The sequence below is a fragment of the Hyperoodon ampullatus genome, assembly GCF_949752795.1.
Source record: "Hyperoodon ampullatus genome assembly, chromosome: 19".
Classification (NCBI taxonomy): domain Eukaryota; kingdom Metazoa; phylum Chordata; class Mammalia; order Artiodactyla; family Ziphiidae; genus Hyperoodon; species Hyperoodon ampullatus.
In genome coordinates, this window is record NC_136932.1 from 25,928,570 (window position 1) to 25,949,289 (window position 20,720).

General features: G+C 36.3%; 1 protein-coding gene across 2 annotated transcripts in view; it reads right to left on the minus strand.

Moving 5' to 3' along the window:
* The window catches only part of HELZ (helicase with zinc finger), a gene marked incomplete at both ends in the record, with an annotated part of 130,472 nt that overhangs the window by 91,664 nt on the left and 18,088 nt on the right, over window positions 1-20,720 (minus strand). For both annotated transcript variants that reach the window (XM_079725645.1, XM_079725644.1), the window contains 6 exons: window positions 4,746-5,013; window positions 12,416-12,713; window positions 13,768-13,875; window positions 14,344-14,542; window positions 16,610-16,685; window positions 18,080-18,131. In XM_079725645.1, the coding sequence (XP_079581771.1) occupies window positions 4,746-5,013; window positions 12,416-12,713; window positions 13,768-13,875; window positions 14,344-14,542; window positions 16,610-16,685; window positions 18,080-18,131 (1,001 nt within the window). The remainder of the gene's footprint in view (window positions 1-4,745; window positions 5,014-12,415; window positions 12,714-13,767; window positions 13,876-14,343; window positions 14,543-16,609; window positions 16,686-18,079; window positions 18,132-20,720) is intronic.

The window sequence follows — 20,720 nt, forward strand, 5'->3', positions numbered from 1 at the left end:
CCACCTAGTTGTCCCAGCCAGAAACCAAGTTATCCTTGACCTTGTCTCTCTCACCAACCTTCATTCCCCATCATACAATCACCAAGCCCTGTTAGTTCCTCTTCTTCCTAAATTATCTGCATCTCAACATTTCTAACTTGAATTACTGTAACAAACACCTACCATGATGTCTTGCTTCAGATCTATTCTCCAAGCCACCACTAGAGGGTCTCTGTAAAATGCGAGTCCGATGATAGGCGGCTCCGAGGGTAAAGTGTAAACAGCTTTGTATCTTACCACCCCACCACACACGTCCCTTCCATTAAAATTACGATGACCGACTTGCAGCTTCCCCCACAACTCTACGCTCTTATTCTCCTATCCTGCTTCTTCAAACTAAATACCTTTGTCCTATTTCTTCACCTGATAATTCTACCTGTTTTTCAAAATTCAGCTTAAATGCCACCTGGTCCAGAAAGCTGACTTTGATATGTCATTCAAGCTCTGGGGAAACGAAACGTAACTTGTTTACCTCAGAATCAGCAATGACCAGCCTAGAACCTAACACTTTGAATACTCAATAAATTCTGTTCATTGAATTAATTTTACATGTTTGTAATAATCTGATTTTTTCCCAGGTACCACATTCCCATTTCAACTACTTCATATTATTCCCTAACAAATTGTTGTAATCCTATAATGTTTTCTCAACTAACTCGGGTAATATATTAAAGTTTTACTGTTACATCTATTTTAGAATCTACCATCCCAAAACACTTGATCACAATTTAGCAGGCATGAAAAATTAATCTCACAGTTTTAAAGCAATAAGAGAATTCTTTTATGACACTGAGTTGTGCCTTGCAACAAAACTCTTGAGGCAGAGGCACTAGAACTAAGAAATACAGCTTTTCCCACAGAAGAGTCACCATATGTTCAAGATGCAGACATTAGAGACGTTCTCAAAGTTTCAGCTACTAATATTTAATTTTTCTAAAAGTTTAACAGGCTGAAACTAAAAAGACATTAGTAAGCGTTCTTAAGTATTAAAATAATATGCATTTTTGAGATTTAGTAACTCAAAAATACCTAAAATACAAAATATATCCTATAATTAACAAAGATATGTCTTAAAAAGAAGAAAAAACATCTTTCCATGGTTCCATGCCACATTTTAAAATCAACTTGAAAGCTTACAGGATTCCTAACATTTTTGGAAATGGCAGAATAGTAGCCCAGGAAAGTTTTCAACCAATTTAAAACCATACTTCTAGCTAAAAGAAATATGGCTCCATCTATGTTAGAAATAGTTATACCTCTTGAGTGTAACTTTAAAAACACTTCAAAACTATATATAGTGAGTTTCCCTTCATGCAATTTCTGACTAAATGAATGACAACAAAAGTCAACCAAGGTAATAAGCCAAAAAACAGCTGGGTCTATTGAGGCAGAGCCACAGAACCAAGGTTGAATGAACAGAGGCCTCAGTCACCACAATGATGAAATGAGCATCTGCATATGGGGCTTGTCCTGCCAGCTTCAGTGCTGGGCAGCCACAATGCCCCAATCCTGCAGGCCACGACACACTCTGATGCACATGCACATGACAGCTTCAGCCAGAGCCAATTTCTTTTGAAAATGTATATCTTAGAATGAAATTGATTTCACTTCAAGGTGGAATCATTATTGAATGCACAACAACATGTAGCTGAGGACAAGAGAAGTTGAAAAAAAATCTTGAAAGAACTCAGAAGCATATTCTAAAACTTAAATGAAATGCAGTATTATTCTTACCATCTCCACACATCTCATACTAAAACTTAACATAAAAAGAACTCTTAATAACTGGGCTGCTTTGAAAAAAAACATCTTTCTTTAAAAAAAAAAAAAAGATAAACCTGATTATCAAATTCAGTCTCAAGCCAAAATACATTTTTTCTAATCTTGAGAGGTTTCATTCAATCCATTTTCAAAAAGAGAATTCTAAGGTGACCATGTAAAAGTACAAGTCTACCTTGTTTTATTGCACTTCACTGTCCTTTGCAGATACTACGTTTTTTACGAATTGAAGGTTTATGGCAACCCTAAGTCAAGCAAGGCTATAGGTGCCATTTTTCCAACAACATCTGTTCACTTCATGTCTCTGTGTCACATTCTGGTAGTTCTCACAATACTTCAAACTTTTCCATTATTATTATGTGTGTTATGGTGATCTTTTATGTTACTATTTTAACTGTTTTGCGATGCCACAAAACGCAACCATGCAAGACAGCAAACAACTGTGTGTGTTCTGATTGCTCCACCAACTGGCTGTTCCCCCATCTCTCTCCCTCTCCTCAGGCCCCCTATTCCCTGAGACACAACAGTAATGAAATTAGGCCAATTAATAACCCTATAATGACCTCTAAGTGTTCAAGTGAAAGAAAGAGTCACATGTCTCTCACTTTAAATCAAAAGCCAGAAATGATCAAGCTTAGTGAGGAAGGCATGTCAAAAGCTGAGGCAGGCCAAAAGCTAGGCCTCTTGTACCAGTTACCCAAGTTGTGAATGTGAAGGAAAAGTTCTTGAAGGAAATTAAAAGTTGTACTTCAATGAACACACAAATAGTAAGAAAGAAAAACAGCTTTATTGCTGATATGGAGAAAGTTTTAGTGGTTTGGATAGATCAAACCAGCCACAACATTCCCTTAAACCAAAACCTAATCCAGAACAAGCCCCAACTCTCTTTAATTCTATGAAGGTTGAGAGAGGTGAAGAAGCTGCAGAAGCAAAGCTTGAAGCTAGCAGAGGTTGGTTCACGAGGTTTAAAAAAGAAGCCATCTCCATAATGTAAGTAGAAGTGCAAGGTGAAGCAGCAAATGCTGATGCAAAAAGCTTTAACAAGTTATCCAGAAGATCTAGCTAAGATACTTAATGAAGGTGGCTACACTAAACAGCAGATTCTCAATGTAGATGAAACAGCCTTCTGCTGGAAGAAGACTCTACCTAGGACTTTAGAGAGAAGTCAATGCCTGGCTTCAGAGCTTCAAAGGACAGGCTGACTCTCATTATGGGCTAATGCATCTGGTGACTTTAAGTTGAAGCCAATGTTTACTTACAATTCCAAAAATCCTAGGGCCCTTAAGAAATATGTTAAATCTACTCCGCCTGTGCCCTATAAATGGAACAACAAAGCCTGGATGACAGCACATCTGTTTACAACATGGTTAACTGAACATTTTAGGTCCCCTGTTGAGACCTACTGCTCAGAAAAAAGATTCCTTTCAAAACATTACTGCTCACTGACAACGCACCTTGGTCACCCGAGAGCTCTGATAGAGAGGAACAAGATTCATGTTGTTTTCATGCCTGATAACACAACATCTATTCTAAAGCCCATGGATCAAGGAGTAATTTCGACTAACAAGTCTTATTATTTCGACTAACAAGCCTTATTTCATAAGGCTATGGCTGCTATAGACTGATTCCTCTGATGGATCTGGGCAATGTCAATTGAACACCTTCTAGAAAGGATCTGTCATTCTAGACGCCATTAAAAACATTTGTAATTCATGGGAAGAGGTCAGAATATCAACATTAACCATAATTTAATAAAAGAAGCTGATTCCAACCCTCATGGATGACTTTGAGGGGTTCAAAACTTCAGTGGAGGAAGAAACTGCAGATGTGGTGCAAACAGCAAGAGAACTAGAATTAGAAGTAACTGCAATCTCGTGACAAAAAGTTAACAGATGAGGAGTTGTTTCTTATGGATGAGCAAAGAGAGTGGTTTCTTGAGATGGAATCTACTCCTGGTGAAGAGGCTGTGAAGACTGCTGAAATGACAACAAAGGATTTAGAATATGTTAGTTGATAAGGCAGTGGCAGGGTTTGAGAGGATTGACTCCAATTTGGAAGAAGTTCTAACTGTGGATAAAATGCTATCAAACAGTGTTGCTGCTACAGAGAAACTGTTCATGAAGAGACAATCGATGCAGCAATTTTAAGAAATTAAAATAAGACAGCCACCCCAGCCTTCAGCAACCACGAACCACCCTGATCAGTCAGCAGCCAGCAACACTGAGGCAAGACCCTCCACCAGCAAAAAGATTATGACATGCTGAAGGCCAGACGATGGTTGGCATTTTTTAGCAATAAAGTATTTTTTAATTAAGGTATGTACCTTTTTTTTAAAGACATCCTGCTATTTCACGTAATAGCCTACAGAATAGTGTAAACCTAACTCTTACAGGTACTGGGAAATCAACAAATTCGTGTGACTTGCTTTACTGCAGTATTTGCTTTACTGTGGTGGTCTGGAACCGAACCCACACTATCTCTGAGGGGTTCCTGTAGAGTCCAGTCCTTATAATTAAAATGTAAGAAACCAGTACGAATTCCCTCAATACTACTTTCATGATTACTTTGCAAAATATGTGGTCTCCTTCAGTTTTTGTACATTTATTCGACAAATAATCATTGAGTGTTTGCTCTCCCACTGACAAGAGACCTCCTGAAGAGCAGGGACCGTGTGTTTACACTCCCAGCGCACGGTAGCAAGGCTTGTGGAGGTGAGCAAGGCACTATACACTAGGGATGCCAAGATGAGCACAGTTCTTCCCTTAAGCTCATATACCATACTGGATAACAGCTACTGAATAACAACCGTTTCACTACCTGGCTGCGCTTAGGCACCCCTCCGTATTTTAAACATGAAAAATACTATCCAAAGGGGAGATTTTAAAAAAGAAAGAAAAGAAAAGACAAGTGTTTCTAAAGTAACTTACTTGCTGACTTCCTTATACTGGGCTATCTCCTCAATATAAAGAAGGTCATGCAACCGTGACTGATAGTTGGTCTTGGTCAATGATTTGTCTAAAACGGACTGGGTAAATAGCTGGTCAGCAGAGAGAGGAATTTGGTATCTGATAAGAAGGCTCTTCTCCAAATCAGTAGTTTCATTAGGTTCAAAATCTATAATAGTTTTAGAAGAAGAATCCCAGCGCTTAGCCGTGGTTACTAGCTGTTGTTTTGCATGCATCAGGTACTCAAGATCTAAATGGAAACAAAAAACACATTTATAAAGGAACACAACATTAATATTCTCAAATAATACACTGTGCATTTTGGTAAGAGAATTTTGTATGCTAAAGTTCTTAAAAATGAAACAATATAAAACCCCATTTGACAGAGTGTTTTCCCCATATCAGAAATATTTTTTTGTCTAGGTTAACAAAATAACATAAATAGGAATTCATGTAAAAAATATTTTGTTGTACCTCAGGCTAGGACATACCAGGAATAGTTATTAACATTTTAAAAATACAGATTAATATTTAGAACTTAACCCTTTCGTCAAGAGAAATCTGATCTGCAGGAAGAAAGTATGGTAAATTTCTCATAAGACAAAATCTCATCAGGTGATAATCACTTTTCTCTTCCTACTAGAGAAACAAAAACCTTTTGTGTTTTTTTCCCACATTAAATTCCACATTAAAAGTGATAAAATGTACTATTCAAATGCCATTTCAGAAAAATCCAGTTTAGCCTCAGTTAAATTGCATGGTAAGTAGAGCACAATGTCAAAATGAACGACTGGGCTTCCCTGGTGGCGCAGTGGTTGAGAGTCCGCCTGCCAATGCAGGGGACATGGGTTCGTGCCCCGGTCTGGGAAGATCCCACATGCCACGGAGCGGCTGGGCCCGTGAGCCATGGCCGCTGAGCCTGCACGTCCAGAGCCTGTGCTCCGCAACGGGAGAGGCCACAACAGTGAGAGGCCCACGTACCGCAAAAAAAAAAAAAAAAAAGAACGACTGATCAAGTTCTCACAGCTCTGGAAAAAAAATGCAGCAGAATACCAGCACCGGGTGAAATACATCGTAACATAAATCCTGAGCATTAGGTAGCCTCACTCTATCCACAGTGCATTTTAGTTTTCTATTGGGTGGAACACACATACACCTACAAATATGAAACTTGACCAAAAGGGGAAAAAAAAGTTGCTTAACTAACTCATTAGGCCAAGATCCAGTTTTAATATAACCTAATTGGAAAGGTGGTTTTACAACTCAAGTTAAAATTTTAGGAAGAAATAATAAAAAGTTTAAACAGAGATCAGTCTCCAAAGTGCAAAGACGAGTTATCCTGTGCTATCTTTGAAATGAGAGCAGATTGTATAATTGTCTTGTCTTGCTTAGTGACAGATTTTGCTATATTTAAATGTTATATATAAATTATAAACATATAAGTATAGTCATCCACCAAGAGAAATTTCTCAATATTAGAAAATAGTTTATCCTAGTATCATAATAAAGATTAAAATGTAGAAGTCCTAATTTCTAATCTTTGTTCCTTGAAAAGGCATTTTTACATGCCAATTTTATTATTCATCAAATGGCACTATAAACACAACTATAACCATCAATATATAAAGATGGTCTTCTTATTAAAATTTTGCATTTTTAAAATTCTCTGGATGAGAAAATGATGGTCTGTTTTTGCAATAGCCTTATGAGAAGTTTCATAAACTAACCGCATTTTCTTCCTAAATCACTCTAAAATTGGGCCCTTCCTATCCTTTCATTAGATCATAGCTATAAAAAATATTTAAATTATACAAACGCCAACATTCCTAAAACAGATTATACCATCACTAAAGATCAGATACTATTAACAAAATAGTAAGGATGTACATAATTTTCTTCCCTTAATTCAAAAGTCAAAAGGAGAAACACTAATGGTACAGAAACCAAATAACCAGCTCTTTTAAAAAAAACACTAAACTCTGTGCAGTATTGAAGAATTTATTTAATATGTAATAAAAGGATGTCTATTCTTTGGGCATAGGGAAATTATATTTCATAATTTTATTTTAAATAAGAAACTGATTCAGACTATACCTACATCAATATTATATTCACCTTCTTTAAAAAGTCACTAGCTATTCCTAACTGCCATTTAAGTAACTGGGATAATAACAAACTTAAAATGGTACAGCTTTCCTTTAAAAAAGTTTTTTGTATCACCTATTTAATATACAAAGCAAATTTTGCAGAAAATCATTCTACTCTGGGCTAAAAGTATTCAGGCTTTTTGGGAAAAGTGGCATGAGAAATAGTATTTGTTTTTCTCATTTTACCTATTTAGTACCATGGTTCCCACCCTGATTTTATGAAGTTCTTAAAATGAATGTCTTTAGCAGGTAGCACAACAATTTCAAAACAATTCCGAAACAATGTTAAATTTTATTCCATCTCTTTAATAACTATAAATACAATATAGGAGAGGGGAGAGCTAGGGGAGCAGAGAGAAGAATCTTGGGAAAATCCATGTGTGCCTGGCATCAAAAAGTCTACAAACCACTGACCTTGGCCATTAACTCAGGCGTCCAAGATGGACTCGGGCCAGTGACTACTGAGGGTATCTTCTGCAAAAACCACTTCTCTTTCCCTGCTCATGTTCAACTTGAGACAAACTTCTGCCTCTAATCCTCTCAGTTGTAAAAAGCTTCTTATTAAACCTGTTTAATTACCCACCTACTTACAGTGCTTAAAGGTCATTAGGTCTTAAGAGCTCCTCTTTAAACAAAGGAGAAGGCTGAGGCTCCCCCAGGGGCACACTGGACACGCTAGTCCTGGGGCTCATCTCACCCCCCATGCAGTACATGCACCAGCTAACATGCAACCCAGACGTGAACACTGCTCACAGCAGCCTGAGCCAGTCCATCCATGGTAAGAAAGCCCTCTTCCTCAGTCTAAACTAGGCTAAAAAAAAAAAAAAAAAATTCTGGGAAGATGAAAAGTGAACAGGTTAGAATCAATATGCATAAAATCACTTAGGGAGAGTTTAACACTGACTTATTAACCAACTCCTATAATAATAAATCTGAAACCCTGACAAATTATAAACCTACGGAATGTGTTACCCTGAGATATGATAGGCAGAAGCTACACATGTATTTTAAGAGAAATTCATAAGAAAAAGTTAAAGATAATTAGAACATACCTGATAATTAGAACATAATTTCCTGAAGATAACATATGGGAAGAACTGTTACTATCAAAAATAGAATTCAAGGTTAGAATACCTAGTCTGACACAAGATTCGCTTCCCAACTTCCCTCACCCTTCTGATTACTGTGAATAGCAAATGCTCTCATTTCAGCCACATAGTTACTATTCTAATAAAGCATCCAAAGGGTTGGTTTGTTTTATCTTGAAGTATGTAGTACAGCAGACTTGAAAATTATCCTTAACAAACCCTGGACCGTGGATAAGAAGTTAGGAGAAAAACATGCAGTGTCCTACATACCCAGCACAAAGGCTGACACACAAGAGGCATGCAGTAAATGCATGTCAAATGTGGGATTTATTAAAAACAGGTATATTTATCTGGAACTTAAAGAGAATGAGATGAAATGATTCCTAATTCCAAAATTGGATACAACACTCTTCCTTAGGAAACATTTTGGTCTGTGGCTTTACAAATCTTGACAGCCCAAATCAACAATAAAACAAAATCCCAAAGGAAACCCAAACTACGACTTCCGCTATCCATTTCAACATCGTTCCTTTCACTAAAAGAGCTACTCAGACGGAAGATGAACATCTCTTAGCTTATCCATGTTGTCTGTTCTCTTAATGAGGCTAATAAAAAGTTAAAACAGCGGAGTAACAACATAGGAGTACCTCACACTTTTTACATGCTTCTACTCAGTTACATTTATCTTTTATTGACAAGTATACTATTTTTTGTTTGTTCTGTTTTTTTCTTTTTGGCCACGCCACGCAGCATATGGGATCTTAGTTCCCCGACCAGGGATCGAACCCACGCCCCCTGCATTGGAAGCGTGGAGTCTTAACCACTGGACTGCCAGGGAAGCCTCTATTTTTTAAATCAATTTTTCTATTAATTTTCTGACCCCGTAATAGTAAACATTATATATTTATATATATAAACATGTCCTTAATTTACCAACAACTTTGACAGCCAGAGATAATTTTTAAGATGTACTAACATTTAATGTTAATTTTAACATACATTGCTAGACTAAAAGTAATGTGTAATAAATATTGTTTTCAAAGTTAAATATAAGAATTTCCAACATGTAGCTTCCAGATATTCAAAGCAGAATTCCAGATCAGTTTTGTCAAGCAAAAATTTTCTATTACTTAAATTGAGGTATAAAGTGTATAATGCAGTTTGTGCTCTAAGCAAGGGGAAAACTCACTAACTTCCTTCTTTTGTAAATGTCCTTTGCCACAAATTTGTGAGAAGCACACCTTTAATCCAAAAAAAATTTTTTTTAGTTCATACAGTGCCTTTTTCTGTACCTGAACCTCACCAACAAGGAAAAAACAATGAAAAAAACGACATCAATTGTAAGAATAGTAAAAATATCAAAGACAGAACTAAAAATGAGCACAACAGGTCAGCTAATTTAAGTAATGACAAAATAAAGCCAATCAAATGTCATCTAGCTCGCCTAAACCTACATTTAAGTTTTTCTCTTTATAATGTTCAAAATATCTTATCAGAAAATACATTTTGTAGATTTTATTTTGTTCTCTTGTAATATTTGTTTTTCCTATGTCCTTGAAAAACAAATTTCACTATGTGAAATTGTTTTAATGTTTCCAAATTAGTTCAAGAAAATGCTTGATTTTATTCAATTATTTTCCATAACATCTTAGAAGTAAGACCTTGTTTAAAGGAAAATAGGCAAAGATATCAAACTGCAAAAAGGTCACTAAGAAAAAGGATATAGTATTACAGAAAGGGGAGAGGGTATATAGTATTGGTCCCAAATGGGAGAACATCCCTGTCTGTATTAATTCCCGCTACCATATCTGAATCAAATATAAATTTTACTATATTTTCAAACTGATATATCAGAAACATCAGAAATGAGACTCTTTATTTCTTCCAGTTACCAGTCTCAAAACATCATTCATCTTGGGACAACTTCTCTTGCCAAGATCTCTAAGTGCTGTGGGCTCAATAACTTGGGTCTTCCATTTCTGCTTTTCAGTCCCTTGGCTGCACCCTAGTCTTGGTCCTCACTAAAAAAAAACAAAAACACGGGCCTCCCTGGTGGCGCAGTGGTTGAGAGTCCGCCTGCCGATGCAGGGGATACGGGTTCGTGCCCCGGTCTGGGAGGATCCCATATGCCGCGGAGCGGCTGGGCCCGTGAGCCATGGCTGCTGAGCCTGCGCATCCGGAGCCTGTGCTCCGCAACGGGAGAGGCCACAACAGTGAGAGGCCCGCATACCACAAAAAAAAAAAAAAAAAAAAACACAAAACAAAACAAAACAAAAAACCCTTCTCTCTTCCTTTTTACTTTCTGTTTGCAAACCAGAAATTCTCCTAATGATGGCTAATGATAACATCAGCAGCTACTATCTACTAAATGCCTACTATGTGCCAGATATTGTGCAAGGTTTAGTTCTAGTTCTCATGATAATCCTCTATGACAGATATTACTAGCCCCATTTACCAGATGTTTCCACATGAAGCTCAGAGATGTTAAGTTCTCTGCCCAGGGTCCTACAGGAATTAAGTAGAAAATCAGGATTTGAATCCAATTCTATTTAACTCTGAAGTCTGTCCATTGCTCTGTTTCTCCAACTAGAAAAGTAGCACATAGCTGGGGCAAAAGTAGCCAAAGCACCCTCAATCTCTCAAGCCCATGAGGGTGCCCTGAAATCCTCTTCATCACCACTTCCCTTATCATGTGTTAACAGTATCGTTTTCTCTTTTTATTGCAGATATTTAACATTTTATATTATTAATTAAATAGGCTTTTATTACAGATTTTTGACAACACTTACAAACTTATTTTTATGGGAAATGAGTCATGAGTTAAAAGCCACAATCTAAAAGCAAACTTTTAATGCACAACCCACATGTAAGCCAAGAACATCCTTTCAGAATTATATTTGAGAGTAGGAGATGCATGTCAGTATCTCTATGATTTTAAATCTCCTTATGATTTAAAAAGGGTGCAATCTAGTAGTTCTCAAGTTCTAGTCTCTAAAAGCAATGTAATGGCGTAATAGTAAACAAACCACTGCATTCAAGAGAAATCCAGCCTGCGTTGTTTTTGAAAATAAAGTTTTATTGGAACACAGTCACACCCATACATTTACATACTGTCTATGGCAGCTTTCTCACTATAATGCAGAGCTGAGTAATTGGAATAGAGATCATCTGCCCTGTAACACCTAAAATATTTACTATCTGGCCCTTTACAGAAAAAATCTGCCAACTAACTGCTCTATTAGTAAATATAAATCAAGTATTTTTATTTCATCAACTACTGTATCTGTTTGGCTATGGGAATTAACATATTTTTATTCCAAAGAGTAGTAAAAAGATGACAAAAGCAGAACACAACAGAATAAAAACAGGTAAAAGGGATCAAAGTAAAAGAGAAATATGGGTAAAATGAAGTATGGGTAATAATATTAGCACATATACAAGAAGGTAACACCTACTTGTTCAATTTTGGCACAAATGTTGCTTTAACCCTACTCACAGCTAAAGGTAAGGGGACAGAACCAGTTCCACCTGTTCGTTATGTCCAAAAAATAAAGTCCTAGCATTTACTCATGAAAAAAACTTCTAGGTTCTCATAAATGGGACACTGTGGACATGATGAAAAACATCCTCCACAATATGCTTAGTTATAGCCAATATAATAGCAAGTTTCATACAGCTCTGCTATATGAAGTGTTTGTTAAATAAATATTTAGTGCTCATGAAATAAAATAAAGCACCTAAAAATCCAACCAAGAGCCAAAGAAATGTAGGCTAACATGCCCTTCCCTTATCCAGTTGGACCTTGGCATAAAATTCAGGTTTAGGCAGTAACATGACAATTTACAAAGTAATTCACCATCTTCTGCAGGTGCCTGCATGTTAAAACCAGGGACCTCTTCCCAAGAACATGAAGCAGATCCTATTAAAGGCACTTTGGTCTCCTTTACACTAGTAAAATCAAGTTATGAAAGCTTATTTTTAGGACTTTCCATTCAGAGATAATGTACTAATATCAGCAAAGTTAACTGGACCATCAGTTGAACATGGAAATAGACACTGTAGGTGTATTCACAATTACCATTGAAATTATATTCTACCCAAACAAATACTGAAAGGTTTTACTGTGCTAAAATCATCAAATGAAGTTGGTAGACCAAAAGAGACCTGATCATCTACTTATACAAGTCTGGGGAACCTCAAATCAAGCTTTGCCTGATGACTGTATGAAGTGACCAGGGCATAATGCAAACCATTCTAATCCCATTACACAGTAAATGAATCAATAAACTTGGGATCTTTTTCTTTACTCTTCCCTCCCTGTCCATGGTATATTTAGGGGCCAATACGTATCTTTTAATGTTGCTGTTATAGTGCCTTTTAATACATCGTTATTAGGGGAAAAAAGTCTAAATTTTACCTTCTGTAGAAGCTGCATCAATCATTACTCTTTGCATGAGTACTGGTTCCAATCCAAAGTCGAAAACTATGGTTTGGCGAAAAGTTCCAAATATTTCTGTGTTAAATGCTATCCCGACTTTATACACGTAATGATCTAATCCATTTTGGGCCATCTTTCCTCCTATCCATTCTTGACAGTTTTCTGGGACTTCTTGTGATACCTGGGTAGTACTATCTCCGGCAGATATTGCAATGATACTAAAATGAGGACGATGAGCATCATAAAGCAATGCTACACGATACAGCATTCTTGCAGGCTACAAGGAAGTTAAAATAATTTGTTGAGTACAAGGGGGTGAAAAATCCAGTTGTAATTGGGCTCTTCAATGAAAATATTTCCATAAGGGACTTTTACTTTCCCATGCTTCTAAGATACCATGTTAAAAATACAAGTTGTACTCATAAGCCATTTAAGAAAAAAAAAAATCAGAAAAAAAAACTCAGTTGTTAAAATGATATATTTATGATGTCAATTATACCTCAATAAGGCTGACATTTTCAAAAATGATATATTTATGCTACATTACTAGCCTCCCTGCTCTTTCTGTGATACATTTATCTTTCACTGTGGCAAAAGCTTTCACCCTGTATCACCATCACCTCCAACTTTCCATACCCTTGGCCTAAAAAAGTTTTATCTAGCCTCAAGGAGGAAGTCTTCATAGGAGAGCAGTGACCTCTGAAGACAATGGATTGGGTTCAAGGCCAAAGCTAAACGTTCCCAGATTTTTCATCCCAAGATGCAGATGGTACAGTGGAAGAAACATCACAAAAAAGTACACAAAACTTTTCCACTGCATATATTCACAGAAATATTTTACTGTGCTTCATTCTTAAACTTTGAACATTATAATTCAGGATGGGAAGCACTGCAGAAAATGTCTCATATTAAAAACCCATTATTACAGAATTTGTGATTTCATTAAATCAAAATTAAAAACAAACTCATTGTTTGAATATCTTAGAACCACCAGATTAAACAATTCAATTTTTAAATAGTTAACTACAAGCCGTGAACCCCATCCTATGTTTTAAGTTTGGAAGACAACATGTCGAAGACCTCTTCACCAAATAAATAAATAACTAAGTATCTAAACATGTACAAAGCTTTTATCTCAAAATCTAAGAAAAACCTGTACCCTTCATGATCAAAATACAGAAATATGCTTTATCACAGTATAGAACCTACATAAAAATGTACTTAGAATAAAACATTTTCAATGCTCTTTCAACACACAGATTTAAAGGTCCAAAAAGCCTTTATGAAAATTGAAAGACATTTATATTCTTTAACTATCACAAAATTCATACCTTACAAGTGAGAGCAAAGGTCCATGTCTGGTGAGACTTTTTGGTGTTGACAGTAACGGACAGATCAGGATTATGCTCTACCTTTACTCCTTCTACACATTCACTAAGCTGAAAACAGAGAGCAACTAATGTTACGTTTTATTCCTAAAAACACAAACAAACACTTTTGGCATGGTAAATAAATGTCAACGGTAAAGATGCTGATGGAACTGTTTACAAAGCAAGGTATTTTATAGATTAATTTCCAGTTATTTTTATAAGCACAAAATATAATAAAGCTAAAATAAGAGACATAAGAAAACTAACAACAACAACAACAACAAAAATGGCAATAAAAACTCCCTGAATGAAGACAAATTAATATAATACCTGCAAGTCTCCAAACAAATGGCTTAGTTCTGCTCTTTATTTTAGCAAATGGGTCTACTTTTGCTACTAAAAACACTTTATCAAGAATCAAGTGTTTCATACAGAGGATAGGGAAATAAACCAAGATACAGCATGAAATAAAGTCAAGACTCAAACAAGGGCACTGTTTAAAACAAACAAACAAAAAATGCAGTTTATTTTCCTCACCACTTTCTCAGGAGATAATGAATTCATCCACTTTTCTATCAAGGTCTCCATGTAACTGCCTGAGAGCTGTTTATTCTCATTCTGCTGTTTCAATTTTATCAACCGTGAAGCGTATCTTTTCTGCCATTCTGCTAGTTCTTCCTGGGAATGTGCTGAAGTACACTGGGCACCATACCTACAGATTCCTTGCTCTAAAAATCTAAGTAGAATAGGAAAGACTGTTTTATCATATACTTTGTTGGACCATTTAAAAGATAAACTTCCAGCATTTGCCCTCCGACTCTCCAATAACAAAAACAAAACTTCATCTCCTGAAAGGCCATATTTATCACGTCTTGCACCGAAGAGGAAGAAGACGTTTAGAAAACATTTGTAACAGTTAATCAAAACAGCAACCCCCCCGCCATGTTCACTGACCTCTTTCTCTGGAATAAGGGGATGACAAAGCAGAACATATTCATAACCGCCCCCCACCCACAAAAACTGGCATTGCAAAGGTAGCTTCCTTCATGATATAACAACTCTGTTAGACAATTCCTCTTAGAGCAGAATTTTTCTAAAGCAACACTGACATCAAGTGGATTAGTTCGTCAAGCACAGGTATGCCCTACTTCCCAAAATGATACGACCTAAAGAAAATTTTCCACATACTAGAAATTTTGTTCTGGAAAAAAAAAAAAAAAGTAATATGTCACTGAATTAACATTTCAAGGCTTCTACTTTTCACCTTCAAATGTAATGCCTTCACTCTTCTCTACATTACTATTGCCTATATTTCATTGAAAATATTGGACTATATTAATTTGCTTGAAGTTTTAAATAAATTAAGAATAAAAGTTTTATGTAAGAATCACAATCAATTCAATAGTCAGATTAAATTCTTCAATGGGTAAATTTATAAACGTTCTTTTTAGAGGATACAGAGTTAATATTTCTCAATGTTTATGACTCAGAAAATTCAACTGATAATTCAATGGTCAAAACAGATAAAAATGCAAGACTTTGATCAGTAACTTTTTTTTTAAGTTTTAAATACTCTATAAAATAATAGATCCAGCCAGTTTTTAAACATTCAAAAATGAATAAAAGATCTTCTGAGAGAAAACATGAAAATCAAACTATAAATAGCAAATGGATAAAAGCGATGTTATGTTATAGATATTTTTTCAACTGGAAAAATATGAATAAGAAATACAAAATGAACCACAGCACAGTGTAAATTATCATGTTTCACCCTATTTGAAAAGACGAGTGTATTTAAAGCTTTTCTTGATGATACATAAAGTACTTGAACTTAAATTATGCTATTTATTAAGTTCTCTTATGCTTAAGACACATTTAAAATCATGCATTCGTTTCTCTTCAGTATGTCGTAATAAGCCAAATATTTCTTTGTCTTTCTATTGCTTTGCTTTAAATTATTTCCCTAAAAATTAAAGGTTTGATAGTCTCATCTGGACTATAAATTTTCTCATACTTCCTTTGCATAGGATTGCGTTCTACGTCTCCTACAACACTGATACCACCAGGATTTTAAAAATTTACTACCTAGTTTCTTTATTTCTGCTATAAAATCAAACCTGACCTCTTGACTATTCAATCATCAAAGCTGCATATCAAACTTCCTTCATTATCAAAAGCAACCTAGAGTAATTAGACTTATATCTAAAAAACCAATAGTTTCTAGTTCTTATAAAAAGAACCTTTCTTAATGTAACTTTAATAATTCTTTCTACCTTAACATATAATTATTAAATTTTGAAAGGTTAGCCCTTCAAATATAAATTACTCATAAATTCTATATAAGATTACGTGATAATAGATTTTCTTTTTTTTTAGAAAAGTTATTAAAATAATTTAAGATTTCTTTATCTATTTTATGCTCCATTTCAGTTTAAATAAGGTAACTTCAACTTCAATCACCATAATTTAGGTAAATTTCACATAAACAAGAGACCAGCAATTAAATTGAGTCATATTAATCCAACTGGTATTACAGAAGTCTTAACAATCTCCACTTAGATCACTGTTGTTTATAATTAAAAGAAGGATCATCAATATGGTTTTGATTTTTATTATTTAATGATAATGACCATTTTGGCTTCTGTTTCAAATTGAAAATAAACCATTTTACTCAATTGTTATGCTTCTTCCTTCACATATTATCTTCTTTAAATCTGAATTACTACTTTTCAAAAAGTGAAGGAAAATTAACTATCCTTTGAATAAAGACATGTCATTGGTTTAAAAAAAAAATTCACGTTACCTTTTACACAAAGTATATTCCTCGCTGCTTGTGATTCCCCTAGGTGGTGGGCGGAAATGCCAACCATTACAAGATCCTAGAGAGTAATCAGGATATATAGTCTTATCATTTGAGGCTTGCTGATAATTCTGATATTTTAATGTGTAAGAAATACTATAAACCCTCCATACACATCATCTCAGATGATGTAAAAAGAACATGACATGCTTGCCTCTACCAAAAGAGTCATCTACCAGTCAAACGAATTATAAATCACTTAGCCATATGAAACTTAGAAATCACTGAAGAAGCAGTTACACAGCAGCTAAGACAAATCAATGACCCTTACTCTACCCCAGCGACTGGCAAACATACTTCCAAGTGCAGTCTCCTGCCTGGCATCTAAAGGGGAGATGTGTTGGCATGCTTGTCATTTCTTAAGTATGAGTCGTGTCTCTATTAGGAACTATTTCAGGAATGAGAAAATTATGGTATCCTGGAAGGAAATTTTGTAAAACAAATTCCAGTACTGCATATGGAGTGAGAAGAAGTTCCACATTACCATCCATGTTCCTTAGGGTCTGTCTGACACATGGCACTGAATAAAGTAATCTTTTTTTAATAATTGAAATAAAGTTCAAAAAGGTGAATTCTGAGATAGGAGCTAAAAAATAACATTAGTTTCCTTCTGAATACAATGAGTTTTAATGCACTTGGATAAAAGGTTCCAAATAAGCCAAGGAAAACAAAGCGTCAGAGAGAAATGGCTGAGCTCTAGAGGCTGAGCAGCAAGTTTCCCAGGACCTTGTAGCCATTTTCTACCTCCTCACAAGGCACTGTGCTCCCCCGCCTCCAAAACATACTCCGCCCGGCTGAGTTTAAAGCTGCGTTTCACCCCTTCCTATCTGCGTGACTGGGAAAATTACTGAACCTTAATGAACATCAGTTTTATCACCTATCAAAAAGATGAAGAAAGACTCTAAGAAGTCAGTACTCGTTTCTGTGAAAGCCACTACATGGTAGACATCATTTAGCAAACGCTCAATGAATGCCAGTCTCTCTTCACCTTCCTCTGGCAGGAGAAGAGGAGAGCACAGACTTTCATTGTGGCAGGAACAACTCAGCTTACAGGTCAGAACTTCCAAAAAGTAGTAACTGTACTAGCCTGTGATTGAGAGAAAGGAGAAAAGACCTCCCTCTACAGATTGCTAAGAGCAGGGTTCATTCAAGTTCAGAACTGCGTACATGGAGGAAAGAAGGCAAAATAGGTCACCTCCAGGGTTACCTCCCATCTCCGTACTCTATTACTCCATGACAGGGGCTAGTGAACAAACTGCTTCCATCCGCACTACTTCTTAAAACTAAATCTTTATATTCTCTCCTGTACCTCCACTAACATGGAATCTAACTCAGAAATTTCCTCCCAATAATCAATAAAGAAGCAATGCCCCAAAATCACAGCTACCAGAAGTTATACAGTTTCGTACTTACCCTCTTCTAAGTCTTCCACATGATATCCAGAGAGGACATTACCAGTTGCTGTCTGCAATTTTTCAAATGAAAGAAATTTTTATAATAAGAAATAACTAGTTGATGTTGAATTAAACTTGGACATTTTTAACATTTTTTAAAAAGCTTGAGATTGACTATTTAGAAATTTTTAATAAACATTAATATGCAAACGGTATTTTTTGCTCTTTGCTCTAGTTTCCATATGTAAATATGGAAAAGAAGTACTTCTGTGGCCCTCATTAAGGAAACTGATAGAGATTCCTTCCTTACATAAAAATTACCTGGGAGCAAGAGAAGTCTCGGTCCCCAGTCCTGAACCCCGTGGAGTAGCACCTTGCATCTGTGTGTGTATTGCACTCTCCTCTGCTAACATCTACAGTATGACCAGCCGCTTCTCCTGCATCAAGTGCAGCACCACCACCACTTCAGGACCTGGGAGCATATCCTGGCCGAGTCCCCCTCGCTGCTCTAGGATGAGACCTTCTCCCACAGTGGAGCCCATGGCTGGGGCCCACTCACCCTGACTTCCTGGCTTTCTCGACCCCTCTAATGCAGGTAAGTCCTCCATCTGCCCCTTTGGCTATAACCTTACTCTAAGCTCCACACCCCCAATTTCAACTGAGTGTCAGCTAGAGAATAGTTAAGTGCCAGCTTAACTACTCTATAGCATTTTACATGCTGGGTTACTGTCAGCCATGCACAGATCCACTGTCAACAGCCTGCAACTGCCTTTCTGCATTCCTGCTTCTCAGAGGATCCGGCACATAATGAATGCTCAGGAAATCTGGATGGATGGGTGGATGGGTAGATGGATGGATGACCACCCATGCACTTCAAACACAGTATGTTTAAATAAAATTCATCAACTTTAACCCCAAATCTCATCTTCCTTCAGTGCTCCTTATCTCAAGTTAATGGATTCATCTTCCCCCAAAAGAGCCAGGCTGAAACCCTGAAAGTCAGACTCTGTCCTGCTCCGAGTATTCTCCAAATCTTTGCCCAACCAGGTCTAGAATGCCTCTCATGTCTGTCTCATACTCAACGCCCCCTGCCACTATCCTAGGTAAGAGCATCATTACTACTTGTCGCATCTACCCCTGAACCAACTGACTGCCAACTTATTGTACCAAGTCACTCCTGGGTCTTTACTTAGCTGCCTCTACCCTTTAACTTCAAGTCTGACCCTAGCCTCCCTGGTTTCCCTGCAGGGTGTTTATCTCTCCTTTCCCTGCTTGTACTTCCATTACAGAACCTACTGACCACAGGCTGCCCCATGGGTACATTAGCTACGCACACCTTGGGCTGGCCCTTCAGATTGCTTTTCATGGATTTCTCAGCTTTCCAAAACCCAAAGAACCTTGAACAGCACACTCACTCAGTAAATGTTGAACTGAATGAGGAGGAAACGGTATCCCAAGGTGAAATTTGGAATGTCTTGTACCATAGAAAGAATGGCATAAATGCTAATTGGGTATAACTGAAACAATAATATCACCATAATTTACATGTCACTGATTAAATTGGACCCTTTTTAGCATGGGGTGGAACTAAATCACTATAATACTGTTTCAACAGGAAAATGCCTTCTGATTCTCAAACTACTTACTAACAAGTTTTTAAAGACAACCCATTCTTTTTGTAAAATGAGGACTGAATATAAGAATACATAAGCTAACAAATAAATCAGGAGTAATTATTAACATTATAAGGACTCTATGCGCACCAAAAAGGTATATTTAAAGATGTTTTAAAATTCTATAAGCAAGATCTAAGCAGCATAGTTCCACACTAGCCCTTAAAATGATTCTAACTACACAGAATTTATAAGTGTAAGAGCTAAAAATTCACTTCAAGTATGAATTGAAAGTACCTCCTCTAAAAACATTTATCAAAATACATTTACCAAATATGTGAGAAAAAAACGGGACAAAAATGTTTTGGTGATGAAATAAACCTTAAAGGTTTATAACTGTCAGAAGGGAAACATACATGGTGTATTTCATGAGTCAGCATCTACAACAATCTGCAAATGGGCAGAGTATGCATGTGCTGACACTGTAGTTCTCACTCTGGTGGGGTCTGGTGAACAGTACATCCTCATCAGAAGAGCTGGTAAAAATGAGAAGCTCAAGCCTGGGCTGAATATTTGGCCACTGTGGCTTTTAGTTTCCAGGTATTGTGTTTAGTTTAGTTTTTTTTTAACACCCTTTTTATATGCTCAGACCCTAAGACAGAAAGGCAACATCAATTAGTTTGTGATCTTCAGTCTCTACTGAGACCTTCAGGGAAGGCAGCCGAAGTTCACACTGCTAGAATTCCTGTAAATTTACAATCAAATCTATTGATTGGATATTTGAAATTTTTCTAAAGAACATGTGTTGTTTTTCTTTTCATTAGTCAGCCTTTAGTTCCATGTCTTTATTCTAATCCACCAGCATTTACAGGTTAAACATCAGCTCAGCCCAATCTTTAAATAACAAATTGTTGCTATTTTTAAATACGTCAGGTGCAATGATAAGTAAGGGTAGTATTGTTTGTTAGCTTTTTCTAGATGGATTTTTTAATAGTACCAGTTCACTAACCAAAAATAATACTACTCTGGTTACATAGAAAAGAAATT